The following is a 19,900-nucleotide window of genomic DNA, read 5'->3' as shown; positions in this document are numbered from 1 at the left end:
TGTCGTCCTTTACGGGCAGAGAGGATGGAGGCCTCTGTCGTCCTTTACGGGCAGAGAGGATGGAGGCCTCTGTCGTCCTTTACGGCTTTACTGCATATTGCTTGTTACTGCAGACAGCAATATATGCACTGGTTACCCATATACCGTAATACCTAGAAGCGGAGAGACCCTATTAGCACAATGGGGGACATTAACATATCGTTTTGGAGTTGGCCTTTTAGCATGGTGCACAAAGACCTAGTAGAAGTGGAGAAGCTTCTTTGGCTTTGTTCACGTTTACATGGAAAACAAACTGGTTTGGCATAAAAGTGCAAATTATTTCTTGGGTAAAATATACACCATGGTAAAGGACGTCATGACAGAATGGATCCCATTATAATTCAATAGTTAGTCACAAAAATCACGTTGGATAGGGGATAACTTGCTGATAATTGGGAGTCTGGTCTGACTGGTGGAAACCCCCGCGATCCCAAGATTGGGGCTTTGGAAGCCTAAGTACCGCGCTCTGCAGCTCCGTCTTGAATAGAGCAGAGCTGTACACGCTCAACCACCGCTCCATCCTTTGTCCACGGGACTGCCGAGTACAGCCCTATTTATTTATTTCACTCACATAGCGTCTGTAAAGCGCTATGGCATTATGGTCACTGTCCCCATTGGGGCTCACAATCTAGATTCCCTATCATGTCTTTGGAGTGTGGGAGGAAACCGGAGAACCAGGAGGAAACCCACACATACACGGGGAGAACATACAAACTCCTTGCAGATGTTGTCCTTGGTGGGATTTGAACCCAGGACCCCAGCGTTGCAAGGCTGCATTTCTAACCACTGCGCCACCGTACTGCCCCACAGCAATGAATGGAGCGGAGGCTGTGCACGTGTACCTCCACTTTATTCAGCCTCAATGTCTGGGGTTCCAAAGCCCTAAGCTTGAGATCGTTCAGTTCCCAATGGTCTGACCCCTAGCGATCCCCTATGGATTGTGTTTTTTGGCGTGAAATACCCCTTAAATGACATGCTGCAAGGAAATTGGTAGTTCTGGCTATACCAGAAGCCGCATGACTTAAAGGGGTATTCACATCTCCAAGATCCTATCCTAATACGTAGTAGTAATAATAGCAAATGCCTCCAATTAGAAATGTAGTATAGTTCTTCTGATTAGCTATATGTTACCCCATATGCAGGGCGTTGCAGTAGCTAAGGTAGCCATGGTTACAACCACTCAAAGTGACAGTTAGTGGCTAGTGGTCGTAACCATGGATACTGAACCTACTGCAATGCCCTGCACATGGGGTAAGAGACATAGCTAATTAAAACTATACTACATTTCGAATTGCAGGTATTTGCTAATATTATTAATAATAGTACATACTGGGATAGGATCTTGGAGATGGGAATACCCCTTTGTTGTGTAGCTTCTGGTATAACCAGAACTACTAATTTCCTTGCACCACGTCATGGCTGCCATACTTGTGTGCACCAATCATTACTCCCCCAAAACATTTCTGGCATCTCAAATATTAATTGGAGGTGTGAAAAACGAGCTTTGTGGTGGCGGTTTTATAGATAGTTAATGCCGCCACCTTCTGTCTCTTATTGATGCAATGCACAAGGTGCGTGTATATATGCGTGTGTATGTATATACCCTTCTTTTTTTTTTTTTTTTTTTAGTGGTGCAATTTGAGGGTATAAGGACTTGTGTGGCTGCTTTATCTCTGCTCCCATCCTGATTGTTCTGCGGCCCCTGCCCTCTGGTCTCCTCCATGTCAGGCTTTGTAAGTGATCTGGCGGCTCCTGGGCCGTCTCAGGTGCTGTTCTGCTATGGAGGCCTACTCGCCAGAGACTGCAAGTGTTCTTCCCCCAGATCTGGCAGGCAGGCCCTCTCCTCCTCCCACAATCGCTGGCTCGGGCCCTTGTTGCCATAGAGACACAATGCAATGTGATCAGCCCATCAGGGAGCTGCTGTTTGTGCTCTGTTCACAGGCTGCGCTGCTGCCAATGGATCCGGCCTCGCTACACAACATGGCATTCTGTCACCTGCAGCTGAAAACACCCCGCACACAAGAAAAGCCAAAGCTCCTCAGGTTCTAGTATCCCCCCTCCCCCATGTATAAAATCCCTACACTACTCATATAGGCACCGCCATGCTGAATCGCCTCTTAGTTGTTGCTTTGGCGATGTTTACACGTCCTTTTTAAGGTAATAATGATGAAGACTGCAAATAAAAAAAACGCTCTGAAGAAAACTCAGGCCCTTCTAATGTGTCGTATTGCAGGGAATAAAGTAAAAAGATGTTTATAAAAGCTGCCATGTTGTCTCTGGAGTCTTAAAGAAATGCAGACAGACCCCCCCCCCCCACTCTCCCCACTATAAGGCCTAGTATAGACAGCTAATATTTCAGTATCCATATTATGGCCACAGTCCTGACCTGACATCCGAGTTTTATGACTTAAAGGGGTATTCCCATCTCCAAGATCCTTTCCCAATATGTAGAGGGTGTAATACTAACATTAGCAAATACCTCCAATTAGAATTGTAATATAGTTCTCCTGATAATTTGTCGCTTACCCCATGTGCAGGGCATTGTAGTAGATTGGATATCCATGGTTACAACCACTCAGTTAATGGTCATAGTCACAGATACCTAAGCTATTGCAATGCCCTGCACATGAGGTAAGCAACACACACACACACACACACACACACACACACACACACACACACACACACACACACACACACACACACACACGGACCAAAAGTTTGGACACACCTACTCATTTAAAGATTTTTCTGTATTTTCATGACTATGAAAATTGTACATTCACACTGAAGGCATCAAAACTATGAATTAACACATGTGGAATTAAATACTTAACAAAAAAGTGTGAAACAACTGAAAATATGTCTTATATTCTAGGTTCTTCAAAGTAGCCACCTTTTGCTTTGATGACTGCTTTGCACACTCTTGGCATTCTCTTGATGAGCTTCAAGAGGTAGTCACCGGAAATGGTCTTCCAACAATCTTGAAGGAGTTCCCAGAGATGCTTAGCACTTGTTGGCCCTTTTGCCTTCACTCTGCGGTCCAGCTCACCCCAAACCATCTCGATTGGGTTCAGGTCTGGTGACTGTGGAGGCCAGGTCATCTGGCATAGCACCCCATCACTCTCCCTCTTGGTCAAATAGCCCTTACACAGCCTGGAGGTGTGTTTGGGGTCATTGTCCTGTTGAAAAATAAATGATGGTCCAACTAAACGCAAACCAGATGGAATAGCATGCCGCTGCAAGATGCTGTGGTAGTCATGCTGGTTCAGTATGCCTTCAACTTGAATAAATCCCCAACAGTGTCACCAGCAAAGCACCCCCACACCATCACACCTCCTCCTCCCATGCTTCACGGTGGGAACCAGGCATGTAGAGTCCATCCGTTCACCTTTTCTGCGTCGCACAAAGACACGGTGGTTGGAACCAAAGATCTCAAATTTGGACTCAGAAGACCAAAGCACAGATTTCCACTGGTCTAATGTCCATTCCTTGTGTTCTTTAGCCCAAACAAGTCTCTTCTGCTTGTTGCCTGTCCTTAGCAGAGGTTTCCTAGCAGCTATTTTACCATGAAGGCCTGCTGCACAAAGTCTCCTCTTAACAGTTGTTGAAGAGATGTGTCTGCTGCTAGAACTCTGTGTGGCATTGACCTGGTCTATAATCTGAGCTGCTGTTAACCTGCGATTTCTGAGGCTGGTGACTCAGATAAACTTATCCTCAGAAGCAGAGGTGACTCTTGGTCTTCCTTTCCTGGGACGGTCCTCATGTGAGCCAGTTTCTTTGTAGCGCTTGACGGTTTTTGCAACTGCACTTGGGGACACTTTCAAAGTTTGCCCAATTTTTCGGACTGACTGACCTTCATTTCTTAAAGTAATGATGGCCACTTGTTTTTCTTTACTTAGCTGCTTTTTTCTTGCCATAATACAAATTCTAACAGTGTATTCAGTAGGACTATCAGCTGTGTATCCACCAGACTTCTGCACAACACAACTGATGGTCCCAACCCCATTTATAAGGCAAGAAATCCCACTTATTAAACCTGACAGGGCACACCTGTGAAGTGAAAACCATTTCCGGTGACTACCTCTTGAAGCTCATAAAGAGAATGCCAAGAGTGTGCAAAGCAGTCATCAAAGCAAAAGGTGGCTACTTTGAAGAACCTAGAATATAAGACATATTTTCAGTTGTTTCACACTTTTTTGTTAAGTATATAATTCCACATGTGTTAATTGATAGTTTTGATGCCTTCAGTGTGAATGTACAATTTCCATAGTCATGAAAATACAGAAAAATCTTTAAATGAGAAGGTGTGTCCAAAAGAAGGTGGACAGAAAGTGTAATAAGGTTATGAAGGGGGAGATTTATCAAACATGGTGTAAAGTGAAACTGGCTCAGTTGTCCTTAGCAACCAATCAGATTCCACTTTTCATTCCTCACAGACTCTTTGGAAAATGAAATGTGGAATCTGATTGGTTGCTAAGGGCAACTGAGCCAGTTTCACAGATCTAGTTTTCACAGATAGATCTCCCCCCAAGTCTGTTTTCTTTTCAGATAGCACATAATGGCAAATAATTTAAATACAGATCAAAGAAAATAGATTTTAACCGAGTATTGGAAATCTCAAAATGCTGAAACCGTTGGAGCAAATTGGGTTGAAACATTTGGTACTCAAGCCCCAAAGAGACAAACCATTTACTGGCTCAATCCTTAATGCTCCAAAATCTGGTCGACCCAAAACAGTCTGTACAGAAGATAATAAACAACTTGTTGCTGAAACATTTGTTCAGAGTCCAAAAAAGTCCACAGAAGAGCCTCTTTGGAATTGGGGATTTCACGAGCTTCTATGATGCGAATCCTGAAATCTATTGGGTGGAAAGCTGATCGTCCACGTCTAATTCATGGTTTATTGGAGGATGATCCAGACAGGCGGCTGCAATTTAGTGTTTGATAAATCTCCCCCTTCGTAACCTTATTACACTTTCTGTCCACCTACTTTTGGACCACCCTGTATAAATAAAATGTGTAGAAAAAAATTATCGGAGAAAATGTCAGATGTCGGCCATAATGAGTGATTATCGGTTGCTATAATGAAATGATTGTTACAGGCATGCAAATTCCAGCATGCCTGACTAGTGTTTGGAAAGATAAAGAACGTTCGTCCATCAGTCAAAACAATCATTTCATTATAGCAACCGATAATCCCTCATTATTGGCGACATCTGCCATTTTGTCCGATAATTTTTTCTATATCGACAACTTATTCTGCAGAACTTTACAATAGAGACATTACTGAGTAACCCATAATTCACCAGTTACAGGAGGAGTGACGGTCCGTCTTGCAAGCTTACAATCTATAAGGAAATGGTGAGGCAATAGCCAAGACGTGCTTGTCATATAAGGTCCACCCATTATAATAAGGTATTTCGAGTAATGATCCGGTCATCAGCCAGGATCTAAGTACAGTTACCGTGTACTATTGGGTGCATGGAGGATGTGGAGAGACAGATGAGTAGGAAGGGGAAGATTCTGAGGAAACTTTAGAAAGGGGGAGTCGGGAAGAGTCCTGTTGGTGAAGTGAGGTGATGGACCGGTCTAAACAAATGTGTTTTTTAAAGGATGATTAAAGGGGTTGTCCAGTACTTTTAAAAATATGCCAATGTGTTTTAATGATAAATTAGAAGCTTCTTTCTAATTACCTCCTGGTGCTGTTTCTGCCTGTGAGTGGCGCTATCACTGGCTGCTCACAGGCAGCACGTGACCCTCGGCTGCAGCCGGCTCTGACATCCACTGACGTCACGACAAGTCCAGGCTGCAGCCGAGGGTCCCTCTTCCGCTTTCCACTGGTGGCTGCTGGGTTGTGGGCGGAATTATCCCTGCGCATCACACCCGGCATACACTGCGCGCTCTCCCTGTACCCATTCATTGGGAAAGCGCGGGGGGGGGATGCTGGGTGTGACGCGGTGACCCCAGCGCTGAGTCACACCTCACTTGACGTGACGTCAACGGGGGTCACGTGCTGCCTGTGAGCGGCCACCGATGGCGCCGCTCACAGGCAGAAACAGCACCAGGAGGTAACTAGAAAGAAGCTTCTATTTTATCATTAAAACACATTGGCATATTATTATAAGTACTGGGCAACCCTGTTAAATATTTGGTGCTAGGTATTAATCTGTCTGTTTGTCTCTCTGGGGAATTGCATTCCAGAAATCTGTCGCAGCACAAGAGAAGACTTGGAGATGGAAGTTGGTGGTTTGAATTATGAAAGATGTTAGTGTTTGGTTACAGTGTAGGGTGATAGAGATGACAGAGGAGATGTTGGCGGTGCAGAATTGTGGAGAACTTTGTGGGTGAGATCAGTTTGTATTGTATTCTGTAGTGGATGGGTAACCAGTTCAACTACTGGCACAATGTGGAGGCATCTGTGTAGTGGCTGGGCAGAAATCCGATCATACAGGAAGTATTGGATAGGAGAAAGTTTAATTAGACGGAGACTGATCTGTAGAGAGTTGAAGTAGTCCAGACGAGAGTGAATGAGAGACAGGAAGACTTTTACCTAACGTGTATGCGTTCCTTTAGCATACATTATCAGTCACGATAAAACCTTCTAAAAATGAAGCCCAAGTAAGGTCTCAACCACTATGGCTGTCGTTCCATCTATCCTCCAGGCTCCTGTATTCTATTTTGCAATCCCTTTTGGAGGAAGCCATGTTTATTGCCATACAGTTTTTTCCACAGCCCTTGGCTGCTTGTCGTATAATTGGGTATTTTTGTGAGGGAATTGTGTGCAGGACTCTACATTTTACACTCCACTCACACAATAGAAAACAATGTAGTGTGATTGCCTATCTGGTATACCACAGGCTGATGGGAGACGGCTGGAGTTGTATTTGTATGTGATAAGGGAGCACAGTTGGATGCATAAGATAACATTATGTAGTTTGCTCGCCTGCTATGTGACCACTGTGTATGGAGCGACGGATCACTGATCTGTCTGGTATTTTACCTCCGTACAAGTTTTCTGTATTACTATACACTTACGGATTATGGTTTGTTTATATTGCTGCCGATCCACCGACCCCACAGTTTTATCCATGGAGGCTCATTGGGAGTGGGGCATAAATAATCCATTTATTCTATGGTATTTTACATGTGAAAAGGGGGTATACATAATAATAAAAAGTCCAATAGTCTTAAACAAAACAAGTCAGCAACTGGTACAGGAGGAGAGAGGACCCTGCCCGCGTGGGCTCACTATCTACAAGGGATGGGTGAGGATACAGTAGGTGAGGGTAGAGCTGGTCGTGCAACGGTATGGTGGAGCGAGGGTTGCTGCAGGTTGTAGGCTTGTCGGAAGAGGTGGGTCTTCAGGTTCCTTTTTGAAGGTTTCCATGATAGGTGAGAGTCTGATATGTTGGGGTACAGAGTTCCAGAGTAGGGGGGATGCACGGGAGAAATCTTGTATGCGATTGTGGGAAGAGGAGATAAGAGGGGAGTATAGAAGGAGATCTTGTGACAATCGGAGGTTGCGTGCAGGTAAGTACCGGGAGACGAGGTCACAGATGTATGGAGGAGACAGGTTTTGGATGGCTTTGTATGTCATGGTTAGGCCTTTCAACTGGAGTCTGTGGAGCTAGTGAAGGAAGGAGAGGCCGGTTAATAGTGGGGGGACAGGTGGATTAGTCGGGCAGCAGAGTTTAGGATAGATTGTGTGGGTGCAAGAGTGTTAGAAGGGAGACCACAGTGCAAGAGGTTGCAGTAGTCGAGGTGGGAGATGATGAGGGCAGGCACTTGTGTTTTTGTGGATTCTTGGTTAAGAATATGGAATGGTTTGTCATTGTAGAGTTTGTTTCACCAGGGAGAATTATTTGCATTGATCAGTGACCAATGAGTGGAACAGGCGGCCTCGAGAGGTGGTGAGTTCTCCTTCAATGGAAGTCTTCAAACAGAGGCTGGACAGACATCTGTCTGAGATGGTTTAGTGAATCCTGCACTGAGCAGGGGGTTGGACATGATGATCCTTGTGGTCCCCTCCAACTCTACCTTTCTATGTTCCTAGGGAAAACAAAAACAGTAGGAGCGCCAATGGTGAAGAGCCTGAGGTTTGGGGGGGGGGGGGGATGAAGGGGGAGATGTTGTGACCACTCACCTGGTCCTGTTGTGTAAAGGAGCCCCGCACAACAAGGGAAAACGCTTCCAGGTGGGAGTCTGTAAGATGATCACAACTTAGCAGGAACTGTTGTAGGGAGCTTCTGTCTGCTTCAGCGGTCACATAACCAGGACCGTGTGACCGAAGTGGGCATTCCACAATGACATCACGGCAGGTCCTGTAGTAGGCTAGTTGTAAACAGAGCAGCTTCCACCACTCTCCACAAGGGAGATTAGCAATCAAGAAAGAAGGAATTCTGCGGTGTTAGTGAAGCGCTAGAACAACTTGAGGAAGATAGCGTCTGCTATCGAAACGCGTCGTGGCGTTAGAGAGCGTACTAAACAATAAAAGGTTTGTGTGTTATAACCTAATCCACTGTCTAGTTGTTCTAGCGCTTCACTAACACCGCAGAATTCCTTCTTTCTTGATTTCTATGTTCCTATGCATCATGGCGAGTGTTGTGTTCCATTGCCTTCAATATACTCTGCTCAAAAAAATAAAGGGAACACTCAAATAACACATCCTAGATCTGAATGAAAGAAATATTCTCATTGAATACTTTGTTCTGTACAAAGTTGAATGTGCTGACAACAAAATCACACAAAAATCATCAATGGAAATCAAATTTATTAACCAATGGAGGACTGGATTTGGAGTCACCCCCAAAATTAAAGTGGAAAAGCACACTACAGGCTGATCCAACTTTGATGTAATGTCCTTAAAACAAGTCAAAATGAGGTTCAGTATTGTGTGTGGCCTCCACGTGCCTGTATGACCTCCCTACAACGCCTGGGCATGCTCCTGATGAGGTTGCGGGTGGTCTCCTGTGGGATCTTCTCCCAGACCTGGACTAAAGCTCCTGCCAACTCCTGGACAGTCTGTGGTGCAACGTAACGTTGGTGGATGGAGCGAGACATGATGTCCCAGATGTTCTCAATCGGATTCAGGTCTGGGGAACGGGCGGGCCAGTCCATAGCTTCAATGCCTTCATCTTGCAGGAACTGCTGACACACTCCAGCCACATGAGGTCTGGCATTGTCCTGCATTAGGAGGAACCCAGGGCCAACCACACCAGCATATGGTCTCACAAGGGGTCTGAGGATCTCATCTCGGTACCTAATGGCAGTCAAGCTACATCTGGCGAGCATATGGAGGGCTGTGCGGCCCTCCAAAGAAATGCCACCCCACACCATTACTGACCCACTGCCAAACCGGTCATGCTGAAGGATGTTGCAGGCAGCAGATCGCTCTCCACGGCGTCTCCAGACTCTGTCATATCTGTCACATGTGCTCAGTGTGAACCTGCTTTCATCTGTGAAGAGCACAGGGCGCCAGTGGCGACTTTGCCAATCCTGGCAAAGCGTCCTGCACGGTGTTGGGCTTTGAGCACAACCCCCATCTGTGGACGTCTGGCCCTCATACCACCCTCATGGAGTCGGTTTCTAACAGTTTGTGCAGACACATGCACATTTGTGGCCTGCTGGAGGTCATTTTGCAGGGCTCGGGCCGTGCTCCTCCTGTTCCTCCTTGCACAAAGGCAGAGGTAGCGGTCCTGCTGCTGGGTTGTTACCCTCCTACGACCCCCTCCACGTCTCCTGGTGAACTGGCCTGTCTCCTGGTAGCGCCTCCAGCCTCTGAACACTACGCTGACAGACACCGCAAACCTTCTTGCCACAGCTCGCATTTATGTGCCATCCTGGATGAGCTGCACTACCTGAGCAACTTCTGTGGGTTGTAGAGTGCGTCTCAGGCTACCACGAGTGTGAAAGCACAACCAGCATTCAAAAGTGACCAAAACATCAGCCAGAAAGCATTGGTACTGAGATGTGGTCTGTGGTCCCCACCTGCAGAACCACTCCTTTATTGAGGGTGTCTTGATAATTGCCAATAATTTCCATCTATTGTCTATTCCATTTGCACAACAGCATGTGAACGTGATTGTCAATCAGTGTTGCTTCCTAAGTGGACAGTTTGATTTCACAGAAGTTTGATTTACTTGGAGTTATATTCTGTTTGTGTTCCCTTTATTTTTGAGCAGTGTATATTCAAAGTATTTTTAGAATGGTAGAATTTTCTATGTTGGCTGTGATCCAATGAACTTTCCTAATGTCAGAGGTGCTCAATGTAGTAACATAGTGCCAGGGTGTCATTACCAATCGGAGGTGTAGATAGTCTTCAGATACCTGGGGCATTATGTTGAGAAACATGTCCCCGCCAAGACAAAAGGGGCAGCAGACAAAGACTGATGCCCTATAAGGAAATTATGCCAGTTATGATCAGACGCTTATTTTCTAGAGGATCCACTGACTACAATCTGAGCCTGGCCCTACCCATTCCCATGGTGGATTTTTTTTTTCTGGTACACAGCCAAAAATCCATGGTCAGTAAGTCAAAGTTTTTAATTTTTTCTTTTTCCACACTTAGACTCTTTAAAATCATTATTATCCACTTTTTGTTGACTACTTTTTTCTGCATAAATGTATTTGGGGCTTAAAAACCTCTTAGTGTTAAAAAAAATAATAAAAAAAAATAAAAATAAACCCTCATATGAACACTTGGAAAACTTTAAGGCAAAAATTGTAGCTGAGCTCCATAAAAACATAAACCTTCAAGTGAACAGAATTGTTATTTCAGGCATATGACCAGCTTTGGTCCAGTCCATGCATTGCTGTCCAATATCTGTCTGATTTGTACGGAAGTCTGAATGCACTCTTGAACTTGGGTTCTGATTGCTGTTGTACTGACCCTAATGATGATGCCTATAAAGCCATAATTGCTTTCCTTATATCATTTTTATAACTATAGCTTTGTGCACACGGTGCTTTTTTTTTTTTTTTGTATGCGTTTTTGCTGCGGCAAATCTGCACGGACTTGGCCCCAAAAACGCATTGCAAACCTTATCCCAGCAGTTTTTATGGGATTTTGGAAGATCTGTGCACATCATCAGGAATTTTCCTAAGAGGATTTCATGTGCGGAAAAAGAAGCAGCATGTCCATTCATGGTGCGGATTTGCCTGCGTTTTTCCAATACAGTGCATTGGAAAAAACACATGTCAAAAACGCATGTAAATGCAAAAAAACGCATCAAAAACACGTGGAATTTCCGCAGCGTTTTTGATGCCAAGTGGTGCAGAATCTTGCCGAAACTTCTGCAAGCAATTCCTGATCTTGCGCGCACAGCCTTAATGTGAAGGATTTTTTTTTCCTCTGTTGTGCTGTATTGTCTCTGCCATAGAAACAATTACTGTCCTCTTACACCATTTTTAGCAAAATCCCAAACTGATCTGTTTTCTGTAGTTCTCAAATGGCAAATAAACATTTATTCTGGAGAACACATCTGCTTGGAATAACAATGTGATCAGTCATTGACATTTATTGTGATGTCATTTTACTTAATCCATATCCGATGGAGGCGATTTGTGTGTATATATAGTCTTTTTGCATCAGATCTGTTACTTGCTGGCTGAGTAGTCTGCTGGTGTGGGAGGTACACCTGATCCTTTACTTGCCTGCTGAGCGGTGTGCTGGCTTGGGGGGTGCACTAGATCCGTTACTTGCCTGCTGAGCGGTGTGCTGGCTTGGGGGGTGCACTAGATCCGTTACTTGCCTGCTGAGCGGTGTGCTGGCTTGGGGGGTGCACTAGATCCGTTACTTGCCTGCTGAGCGGTGTGCTGGCTTTGGGGGGTGCACTAGATCCGTTACTTGCCTGCTGAGCGGTGTGCTGGCTTTGGGGGGTGCACTAGATCCGTTACTTGCCTGCTGAGCTGTGTGCTGGCTTTGGGGGGTGCACTAGATTCTTTGCTTGCTGATCTGTGTGCTGGTGTGGGAGGTACACTAGATCTGTTACTTGCCTGCTGAGCGGTGTGCTGGAATGGCGGGTGCACTAGATCTGTTACTTGCCTGCTGAGCAGTATGCTTGTATGGGAAGAACACCAGATCCTTTACTTGCCTGCTGAGCGGTGTGCTGGTATGGCAGGTGCACTAGAGCCATTACTTGCCTGCTGAGCGGTGTGCTGGAATGGCGGGTGCACTAGATCTGTTACTTGCCTGCTGAGCAGTATGCTGGTATGGGAAGAACACCAGATCCTTTAACACCAGATCCTTTACTTGCCTGCTGAGCGGTGTGCTGGTATGGCAGGTGCACTAGAGCCATTACTTGCCTGCTGAGCGGTGTGCTGGAATGGCGCGTGCACTAGATCTGTTACTTGCCTACTGACCTGTGTGGTGGGTGCACTAGATCTGTTACTTGCCTGCTGACCTGTGTGGTGGGTGCACTAGATCCGTTACTTGCCTGCTGAGCGGTGTGCTGGTATGAAAAGTACACCAGATCCGTTACCTGCCTGCTGAGCAGTGTGCTGGTATGGCAGGTGCACTAGAGCCGTTACTTGCCTGCTGAGCGGTGTGCTGGTATGGTGGGTGCACCAGATCCGTTACTTGCCTGCTGAGTAATGTGATGGTGTTGTAGGGTGCATGATGGCCATAACATGATTGGAAGAAGAGTTTTAATTATCACTTGTTGGGACCCTCTTGGCCGCTTACAATAGGAGCCTCTATTGTGACATGTGCTATGGTCAAACTTAATGCAGGAAAAATTGACCCTGAAATGCTGAGGTTCGGTAATGTGTTTAGATGGAAATACAATGTAGCACGTGAGATCAGACTTCATTATCAGATGATGAAAGCTCTTGGCCAATAATGGAAATGGCCTTTGCCCATTAAATGTGCTCCTCGTCACTTAAGAGGGTTCTCCAGTTTAGAAAGCACTGTTAGCAACCCCTTCATTAACCCAGAGTTCCCTATCTCGGGGTCCTCATGCTTTTTAAGGCTCCCATACACATTAGATGAAAGACTGAGACCGGCCAACCATCTGATGTGTACGGGAGCTTCCTGACTCTCCGGTCGGATGACTGTCGGGAAGAGAGAAAGATCGGCCATTGGAATTTCACTGCCCGATCCTCTTTGTTTTCAGGGGTGATGAGCTGCTGCCAGAGTAGTCTGGCAGCGACTTTCTTCTCTCTCCCCATTGAAAACTCATTAGCACTCGGCTGAGTTTAGTGCCCCTGGGCATAAGGGAGTCGGAGAAATGTCAGACTTGTGAATGAACTTTTAGTGCTCAGTCATCTGTGTATAGCCAGATTGGAGAATGGCCACTACCGGTGACTCTCGCTCTGGAAGACTGGTACGATTATACCTAAAACCTATTGATTTTAATGGGTACTGTGTAATGCCTAGTTCCCCCTGGAGGGAAGCTCAACACTTGAAGTACCCTTGCACTGTGCAGGGTTAAATATTGGCGGTCTTATAATAACCTGTTTACACTGGCAAACTTCACGTCAGATGTGCACCGAATGATCTGTAAAAGATCTTAATGTGCACATAGGACTTGAGCTGCCGAGAGCAATGGCAGCCTATTTTATGTAGGATGATGTGCTGCCGAAAAATTGTTTTAAGATTTTTTCACTTGACGAACGAGCGTTTTGCTTTTTCATCGGCAGCCTGTTTGGACTGCAGGATTATTGAGATGATCGTTCCTAGGAACACTCATTCACGATAATCGTAAAGTGCTGCAGAATATGTTGGCACTATATAAATGATATAACTGGACCTTTCACTGACAGGGTTCCCTACTGATACGGCTGATTGTTGATGGTCCCAGACTCCAGGTGGAAGAATCCAACGTGGAAAACCTTTTTAAGTTTGTGGAAGCGGAGCAGTGATCTTGTTGCGGTGGGAGATGGAGAGAGGGTTAGATGAAGATTTTTGTTGTATGCCCCATCAAGGACGTTCACTCCAATAAAGAATAAGGGAATTAAGTCCTATTTCCATACCAGTGTATGCCAAAGAAAAACGTCCATGTTCTGAACCTCCTCTTCCCGCTCTTCATCAGGCCGGTATCGTACGTCCAACATTATGGACCTTGAAGGTCAGAATGGCCGCTGGTCTCCTCACCCAAGCTCTACAGCCTCATATCTGTCCGAGACTGCAGAGTTTGGGTCGGGAGTCCAGTGGGTGGTCCATACCTGGAACATGAATGTTGGCCCTAATTGGCCATGGCTATATGGCTGTGTGAATCAGTCCTGAAAGATGTAAGAACTGAGGACGGACTTTGATAGATGGTGTAGTTCTCCTTTCAGAAAGACAATATTTTATTGCTAAAGTAGTAAGTCAGCGGTGATGATGGATTTCCTAATTTCCAGATCTCAGATGTCTTGTATATTAAAATGATCACCGTTCTGAATCCCTCCGAGAGACGTCGCCCCGTGTGTCTGGCTGCTTGGGGGGCTATGCACTTTCTGTGGTTAGCCAGTGCCAGTTAATGACTTGTTCAACATACAGATTGTTATCTCCGGTGACAGAATTTGCAGAATGTGGGCTTGTTTTCAAGGGGGAGGGCCGCAGGGCAAAAGGTCAGAACTGAGCCGGAGCAGCAGCTGCGTCTCAATGTAGTACTATGTGTATGGCTGATGCCTCCCCTGCCCCTGCCATGGAACAAAGGCGATGCCTGCTGCAAAGGTTCACTGCGTCCTCCGCTTTTCTCATTACAGACGTAACAGGGATACAATTTATTATGCCACTGTATTTTATTTTATTTTTTTGTGATGCAATGAGAATGTATGTGTATATAAATTATGTTCTAGTTTTTAATCACTTTATCCCTTTCACCCTTTTCCTTTTTTTAGGTGTCGAAAAACAAAGATGGACGAGAACATAGTGAGATGGTATCGCCGACGGAGGAGGAAGTCTTCTGCTGGCCCGGTCCAAAGAACGTGATGTTGCGGAGGGCCTCGGAGGGCTTTGGTTTTACATTAAGGCACTTCATTGTTTACCCGCCAGAGTCTGCGGTCCAGACCTCCATAAAGGTGAGAGTGATCGTCTGCAATCTGCGGCCCCCCATCTCACTTGATCTTTGTTTTGTTGCTCGCAGACTTTCTTTGTGAAATTCCATCAGTTAATGAGTAATTTGTAGCCGTTTTGTTTTTATCAATGTGTCGGCTCATTGCTCACATTCTGGAGTTTTAGGCGGCATCAAGGCAGGTCCACTCCTTGCCATACTTGCCATATACCGGCTGTCTGTCCAGCCTGAGAATCAGACTCCCATCGCAGAATACAGGCGCTGTTTATGGCAGACTGTAGCAGATCAGGATTGCTTTCAAAGGATACGGACGCCTTCTGGGGGCATCTGAGTTACTTGGTGTAACCGTCATTTTATAAAAGATTTTACATATTATAAGTTCTGCATAATTTATGATGGTCCAAGTCTTGAGACCCCCACCAATTTGATCAAAATGGTTCTGAAGATCGTATGTCCTGCATGAGCGGAATACAAGTTCAGTAGTAAATCCATGGGGTCCGCATATGGCTCTTAGAGTGAATGTACAATCCCGTAGACTTACTAATGAACCCATATGTTGCTCTGTGCCCATAGTTACTCACTTCTGACCGGTGTTTTGACCGATCGCTGGGGGCTAAGGACCCAGACCCGACTGATCAGAAACACTGTGCAGCACCTATTATCCATAAAACGCCTTATGAAAGGAGTTTTCTTTTAACTGGCTATATTTTTAGGGTTAAGTAATTTTTGCACTTGAATTTTATTAAAGATGTTGCACCGTTTACCTTCTATAGTTTCTTTTGGGGCATGTGCACACGTTAAGTATTTGCAGCAGAAATTTCTGCATCTCTTGGCATGAAAAATGCTGCCTAAAATACTCATGCGTTTTGCTGTTTGTTTGTTTTTCCCATGCGTTACTGATGCAGATTTTCCCAGTTTATTGGTGAAATCTGCATCGAAAAACGCTGAAGAATTGACGAGGCAAATTTAAATCTGCAAGGAAAAAATAAGCGATATGTGCATGAGACTTGAGGAATCTCATTAGCTTTGCTTGTGCTATGAAATCCTTCAGGTTTTGTGACAACCGCGCAGAAAAAAACATGAGAAAAATGCAACATGTGCACAGACTGTTTTATTTTTGGCAACAGATTGAGTTAAAGAATTAGTTAGTGAGCTCCTTTTGACCATGCTTATCTTGGCTCCTATGTGCTGACTTTATGACCAGAAAAGAGTTAAAGCCCCTGTCTCACATAGCGAGATCGCTGCTGAGTCACGGTTTTGGTGACGCAACAGCGACCTCACCAGCGATGTCGCTATGTGTGACACTTTGCAGCGATCAGGCCCCTGCTGTGAGGTCGCTGCAAAATGTCCTGGACCATTTTCTGGTCTTTGCCCTCCCGCTGGTCAGCACACATCGCTGTGTGTGACCAGCGGGACCAACGATCGGGCTGGTAACCATGATAAACAGCAGGTTACTAAGTGCGCGTGTGCCCCTAGTAACCCGCTGTTTATCATGGTTACCAGCCTGCTCCTGCTTCAGCAGGCTGGTAATCAGGACATCGTGGAAAGATACTTTCCACGATGTCGCTGCTCCCCTGATCGTTGGTGAGCCTGCCTGTTTGACAGCTCACCAGCGACCACATAGCGACGCAGCAACGATTCCTGACAGGTCGTATGGCTGTCTGGATCGCTGTAGCGTCCCTAAGTGTGACGGGGCCTTAACAAGCATCCTCACAAGTTTACTTGATGGATTATCATTTAACTCCTTCAGCCAGCAGAGAAAGCGTAAAAAAACAAATTGTGCAATAAAATGGTTTTCCAACCAAAATACAAAAGTCCCAAAGGTGTCTGGGGGAGAGGTCCAACTTCTGGGATTGCCACCGGTCATCCTTGATAATTTTTCCCTCCTGCTGTTAAAGAGGTGGGGGGGTACGAGGCTGGTTTGCTGTGGGCTGGAATGGAGTTCTCTTTTCCCTTCAACCCCTCTTCCAAACAAGATTTTGAGTGGAGTGTGTTGTGGAGTTCTTTTTTTTTTTTTTACATTTACTTCGGGAGTCCTTGTTACCTCCCCCCGTCCATGGGACCGGTTCCGGCTGCAGACAAGATCTTGGGTCCGGTTTAACAGGTTCGGCTTTACTGAGCAATTCGGTTACACACTACTGCAGCTTACAGATTAAGACAGTCTATTTTTAGTGATGACCCCTTTGTTCTGTGTCCTATCAGCCCTCACCTTCGTTCTGCCCGACCCATTCCTAGCCGAACTCCTTCTGCTGAACCAAGGGACTTTTTGCACTGGATCTGCTGCGACTTGGTCAGCATCTTCCTCACAGGGGAGACAGAAATGACTCTCAATACCTCTTCCGGATCTTAGGCCCAAGACTGTCCCGGCGTCCAGACGAACCTTCAGATATGTCCTCAAACTGTTAGGAGACTTACAGAATCCTTTCAGCTCTGCTGCATCTACTTTTTTAGAACTTGTTAACACTAATGTCTAGCCCTGCACTGAACTCCACTATCCTTCACTGACTGCACTCAACTCCTTGACTCTGAACTTGACTTACTAATCCAGAAAAACCTTTTCTATAAAGACTGGTCTAACCCCTCCCAACTATTGGGCTAAGCCCAACTGTTAACGATGTTCTAGTGGACGGACCTCCCGCATTCCCACGGACGGCCGTGATGTATAACCTCTCAGGAGAACCGAAAACTCAATGGATATAGGAATAAAATATAACACTTATCACACACACAAATACATAAAACGGCAAACAACGTCATGTGACTCCCGTCTTGCCACAACGTCGTCTTCATCCCTTCCATCCCCTACACTGTAGGGCTGAGACTAGGAGTTTAGCGTTGCCTCTCCATTCCAAGTCTACAGCACTGATTGTAACAGCCGAGTGCTCTTTCAGCTATTTCCAATAATTCGGATAATTTTTTTTTTCTACATTAGTTACCCTTTCGTAAAGCATTGGCTGTCTCGAGGAACCGGTTTGTATGACTTGCTAATAGTCTGTCCCTTATGGTCTAGCGATCCCATACATCATGTCACCATGCACTGTCGTGGTGTACCAGTATGGCTGCCGGGGGCAGCTCCTGGCGAGGGCATGATGGCTGTTGTAGATTTGCAACCATCAGTTGGAGGCCGCAGCTGTAGGCACAAATCTGAGAGGCTGCCATATTGAGGCAGAACTGCTCATTATTTTTCGGCAATGACCTCACCTTAATGAATATTCTTCATATTTCTGCTTTCCGTGCAGTCAGTAGGAAGCTGGCTCATTATGTACCATTTAATTTTCTGCCACCTAAGTTCCCCCAGGCTCTTATCCGCCCTTTGATCAACTGCAGTGACCAGGACTTCTGGACTTCTGTCCCATGTCAACCAGTCGTCGGCCCTCGGATTAACCCTTTATTTGCACTGCCATCTTTTTTTTTTTTTTTTTGTTAGAACTAACAGAGTGCATAGAGGATTACTCTTTTATTAAGTCTTTGATGGTCTATAAGCTAACATAAGTTTGGTTTCCGATTTTTGATTTGACCACATGTAGACTGTTAGTTAACCCCTTAGTGATCGAGCCAATTTTTAACCTTTACGACGAGGTCAGATTTTTGACATCTGATCAGCGTCACTTTGAGGTTATAACTCTGGAGCGCTTCAACGTATCCCAGTGATTCTGAGAGAGTTTTTCCGTGACACAATGAACTTTGTGTTCGTAGTTCATGCAGGTCAATATGTTTTGCGTTTGGTTGTTTAAGGATATAAAGATTGAAAGTATGAAAATTGTTTTTTTTTTTTTTTAATTTTTGTCAAAATTCCAACATTTTCACAAATGGTTACTCTTGCTGTACAAAATCGCTAATAAATAACATTTCTTACATGTTTTTAGTAGCCATTTCTCTTTGTAAATTTCTTGAAAGGAAAAAAAATCTGTTTCTTTAAGGAGCTATTCAGATTTAAATAACTATTGAGGGGCCTATGTATTGGAAACTCCCCAAAAGTGAGACCATTTTATAAACCACACCCCTCAAATACTTTAAAACTGTGAGAAATGTTTTTAACTCTTCAGGTGCTACACCGGAGTTGATGCAAAATCGAATGAAAAACAAAATTGTAATTTTTACTCTAAAATGTTTCTTTAGCCCCAATTGTTTCCCTGTTACAAGGTATAGCACAACAAAATGGACCCAACAATTTGTTACCTAGTTTCTTCTGAGCTCGCTGAGACCCCACATGTGGCCAGAAACCTCTGTTTGGGCACACGGCCAGGCTCGGAAGGGAAGGAGCACCATTTGAATTTTGGAACACAAATTTGGCTGAAATACATTGCGGGCGCCATGTCGCATTTTCAGGGCCCCTAAGGCACCCAGACAGCAGTAAACCCCCATAAGTGACCCCATTTTGGAAATTACACTCTTCAAGGATTTTATCCAGGGGTATAGTCAGCATTTTGAACCCACAGGTACTACAGAATTTGATAACATTAGGTCATCATAATGAAAAAATTTTCAATTTTTTTCACAAATGTTACTTTAGCCCCAAATTTTTCACTTTTGCAAGAGGCAACATGAAAAAGTTGACTGCAAAGTTTGTTACCCACTTTCTTCTGAGTATGGTGATACCCCACATGTAGTCAAAAAGTCCTGTTTGGACACACGGCAGAGCTCTGAAGGGAAGAAGCGACATTGGGTATTTGGAATGTACATTTGTCTGGAATAGATTGCAGACATGTTCTAATTTGCAGGGTCCTGAGTTACCAAAACAGCAGAAACCCCCACTAGTGACCCCATTTTTTTCAAACTACAGGAATTCATATCATCTGGGGTGGGGGGGGGTGTTGAGCTTATTGAACCCGTACGTGCTTCACAGAACTTTTTAAGATGTG

At 45.1% G+C, this 19,900-nt stretch overlaps 1 protein-coding gene across 6 annotated transcripts in view; it reads left to right on the top strand.

Annotated features, from left to right (window-relative positions):
• Positions 1–19,900, top strand: part of ARHGAP21 (Rho GTPase activating protein 21) — a 172,308-nt gene that overhangs the window by 46,474 nt on the left and 105,934 nt on the right. For all 6 annotated transcript variants that reach the window (XM_073677523.1, XM_073677524.1, XM_073677522.1 and 3 more), the window contains exon 2: positions 14,866–15,045. In XM_073677523.1, the coding sequence (XP_073533624.1) occupies positions 14,866–15,045 (180 nt within the window). The remainder of the gene's footprint in view (positions 1–14,865; positions 15,046–19,900) is intronic.

This window comes from Phyllobates terribilis, unplaced genomic scaffold (genome assembly GCF_046119375.1).
Source record: "Phyllobates terribilis strain yellow unplaced genomic scaffold, ASM4611937v1 Scaffold_4__5_contigs__length_816908805, whole genome shotgun sequence".
Classification (NCBI taxonomy): domain Eukaryota; kingdom Metazoa; phylum Chordata; class Amphibia; order Anura; family Dendrobatidae; genus Phyllobates; species Phyllobates terribilis.
This window is presented reverse-complemented; position numbering and strand designations above follow the sequence as displayed.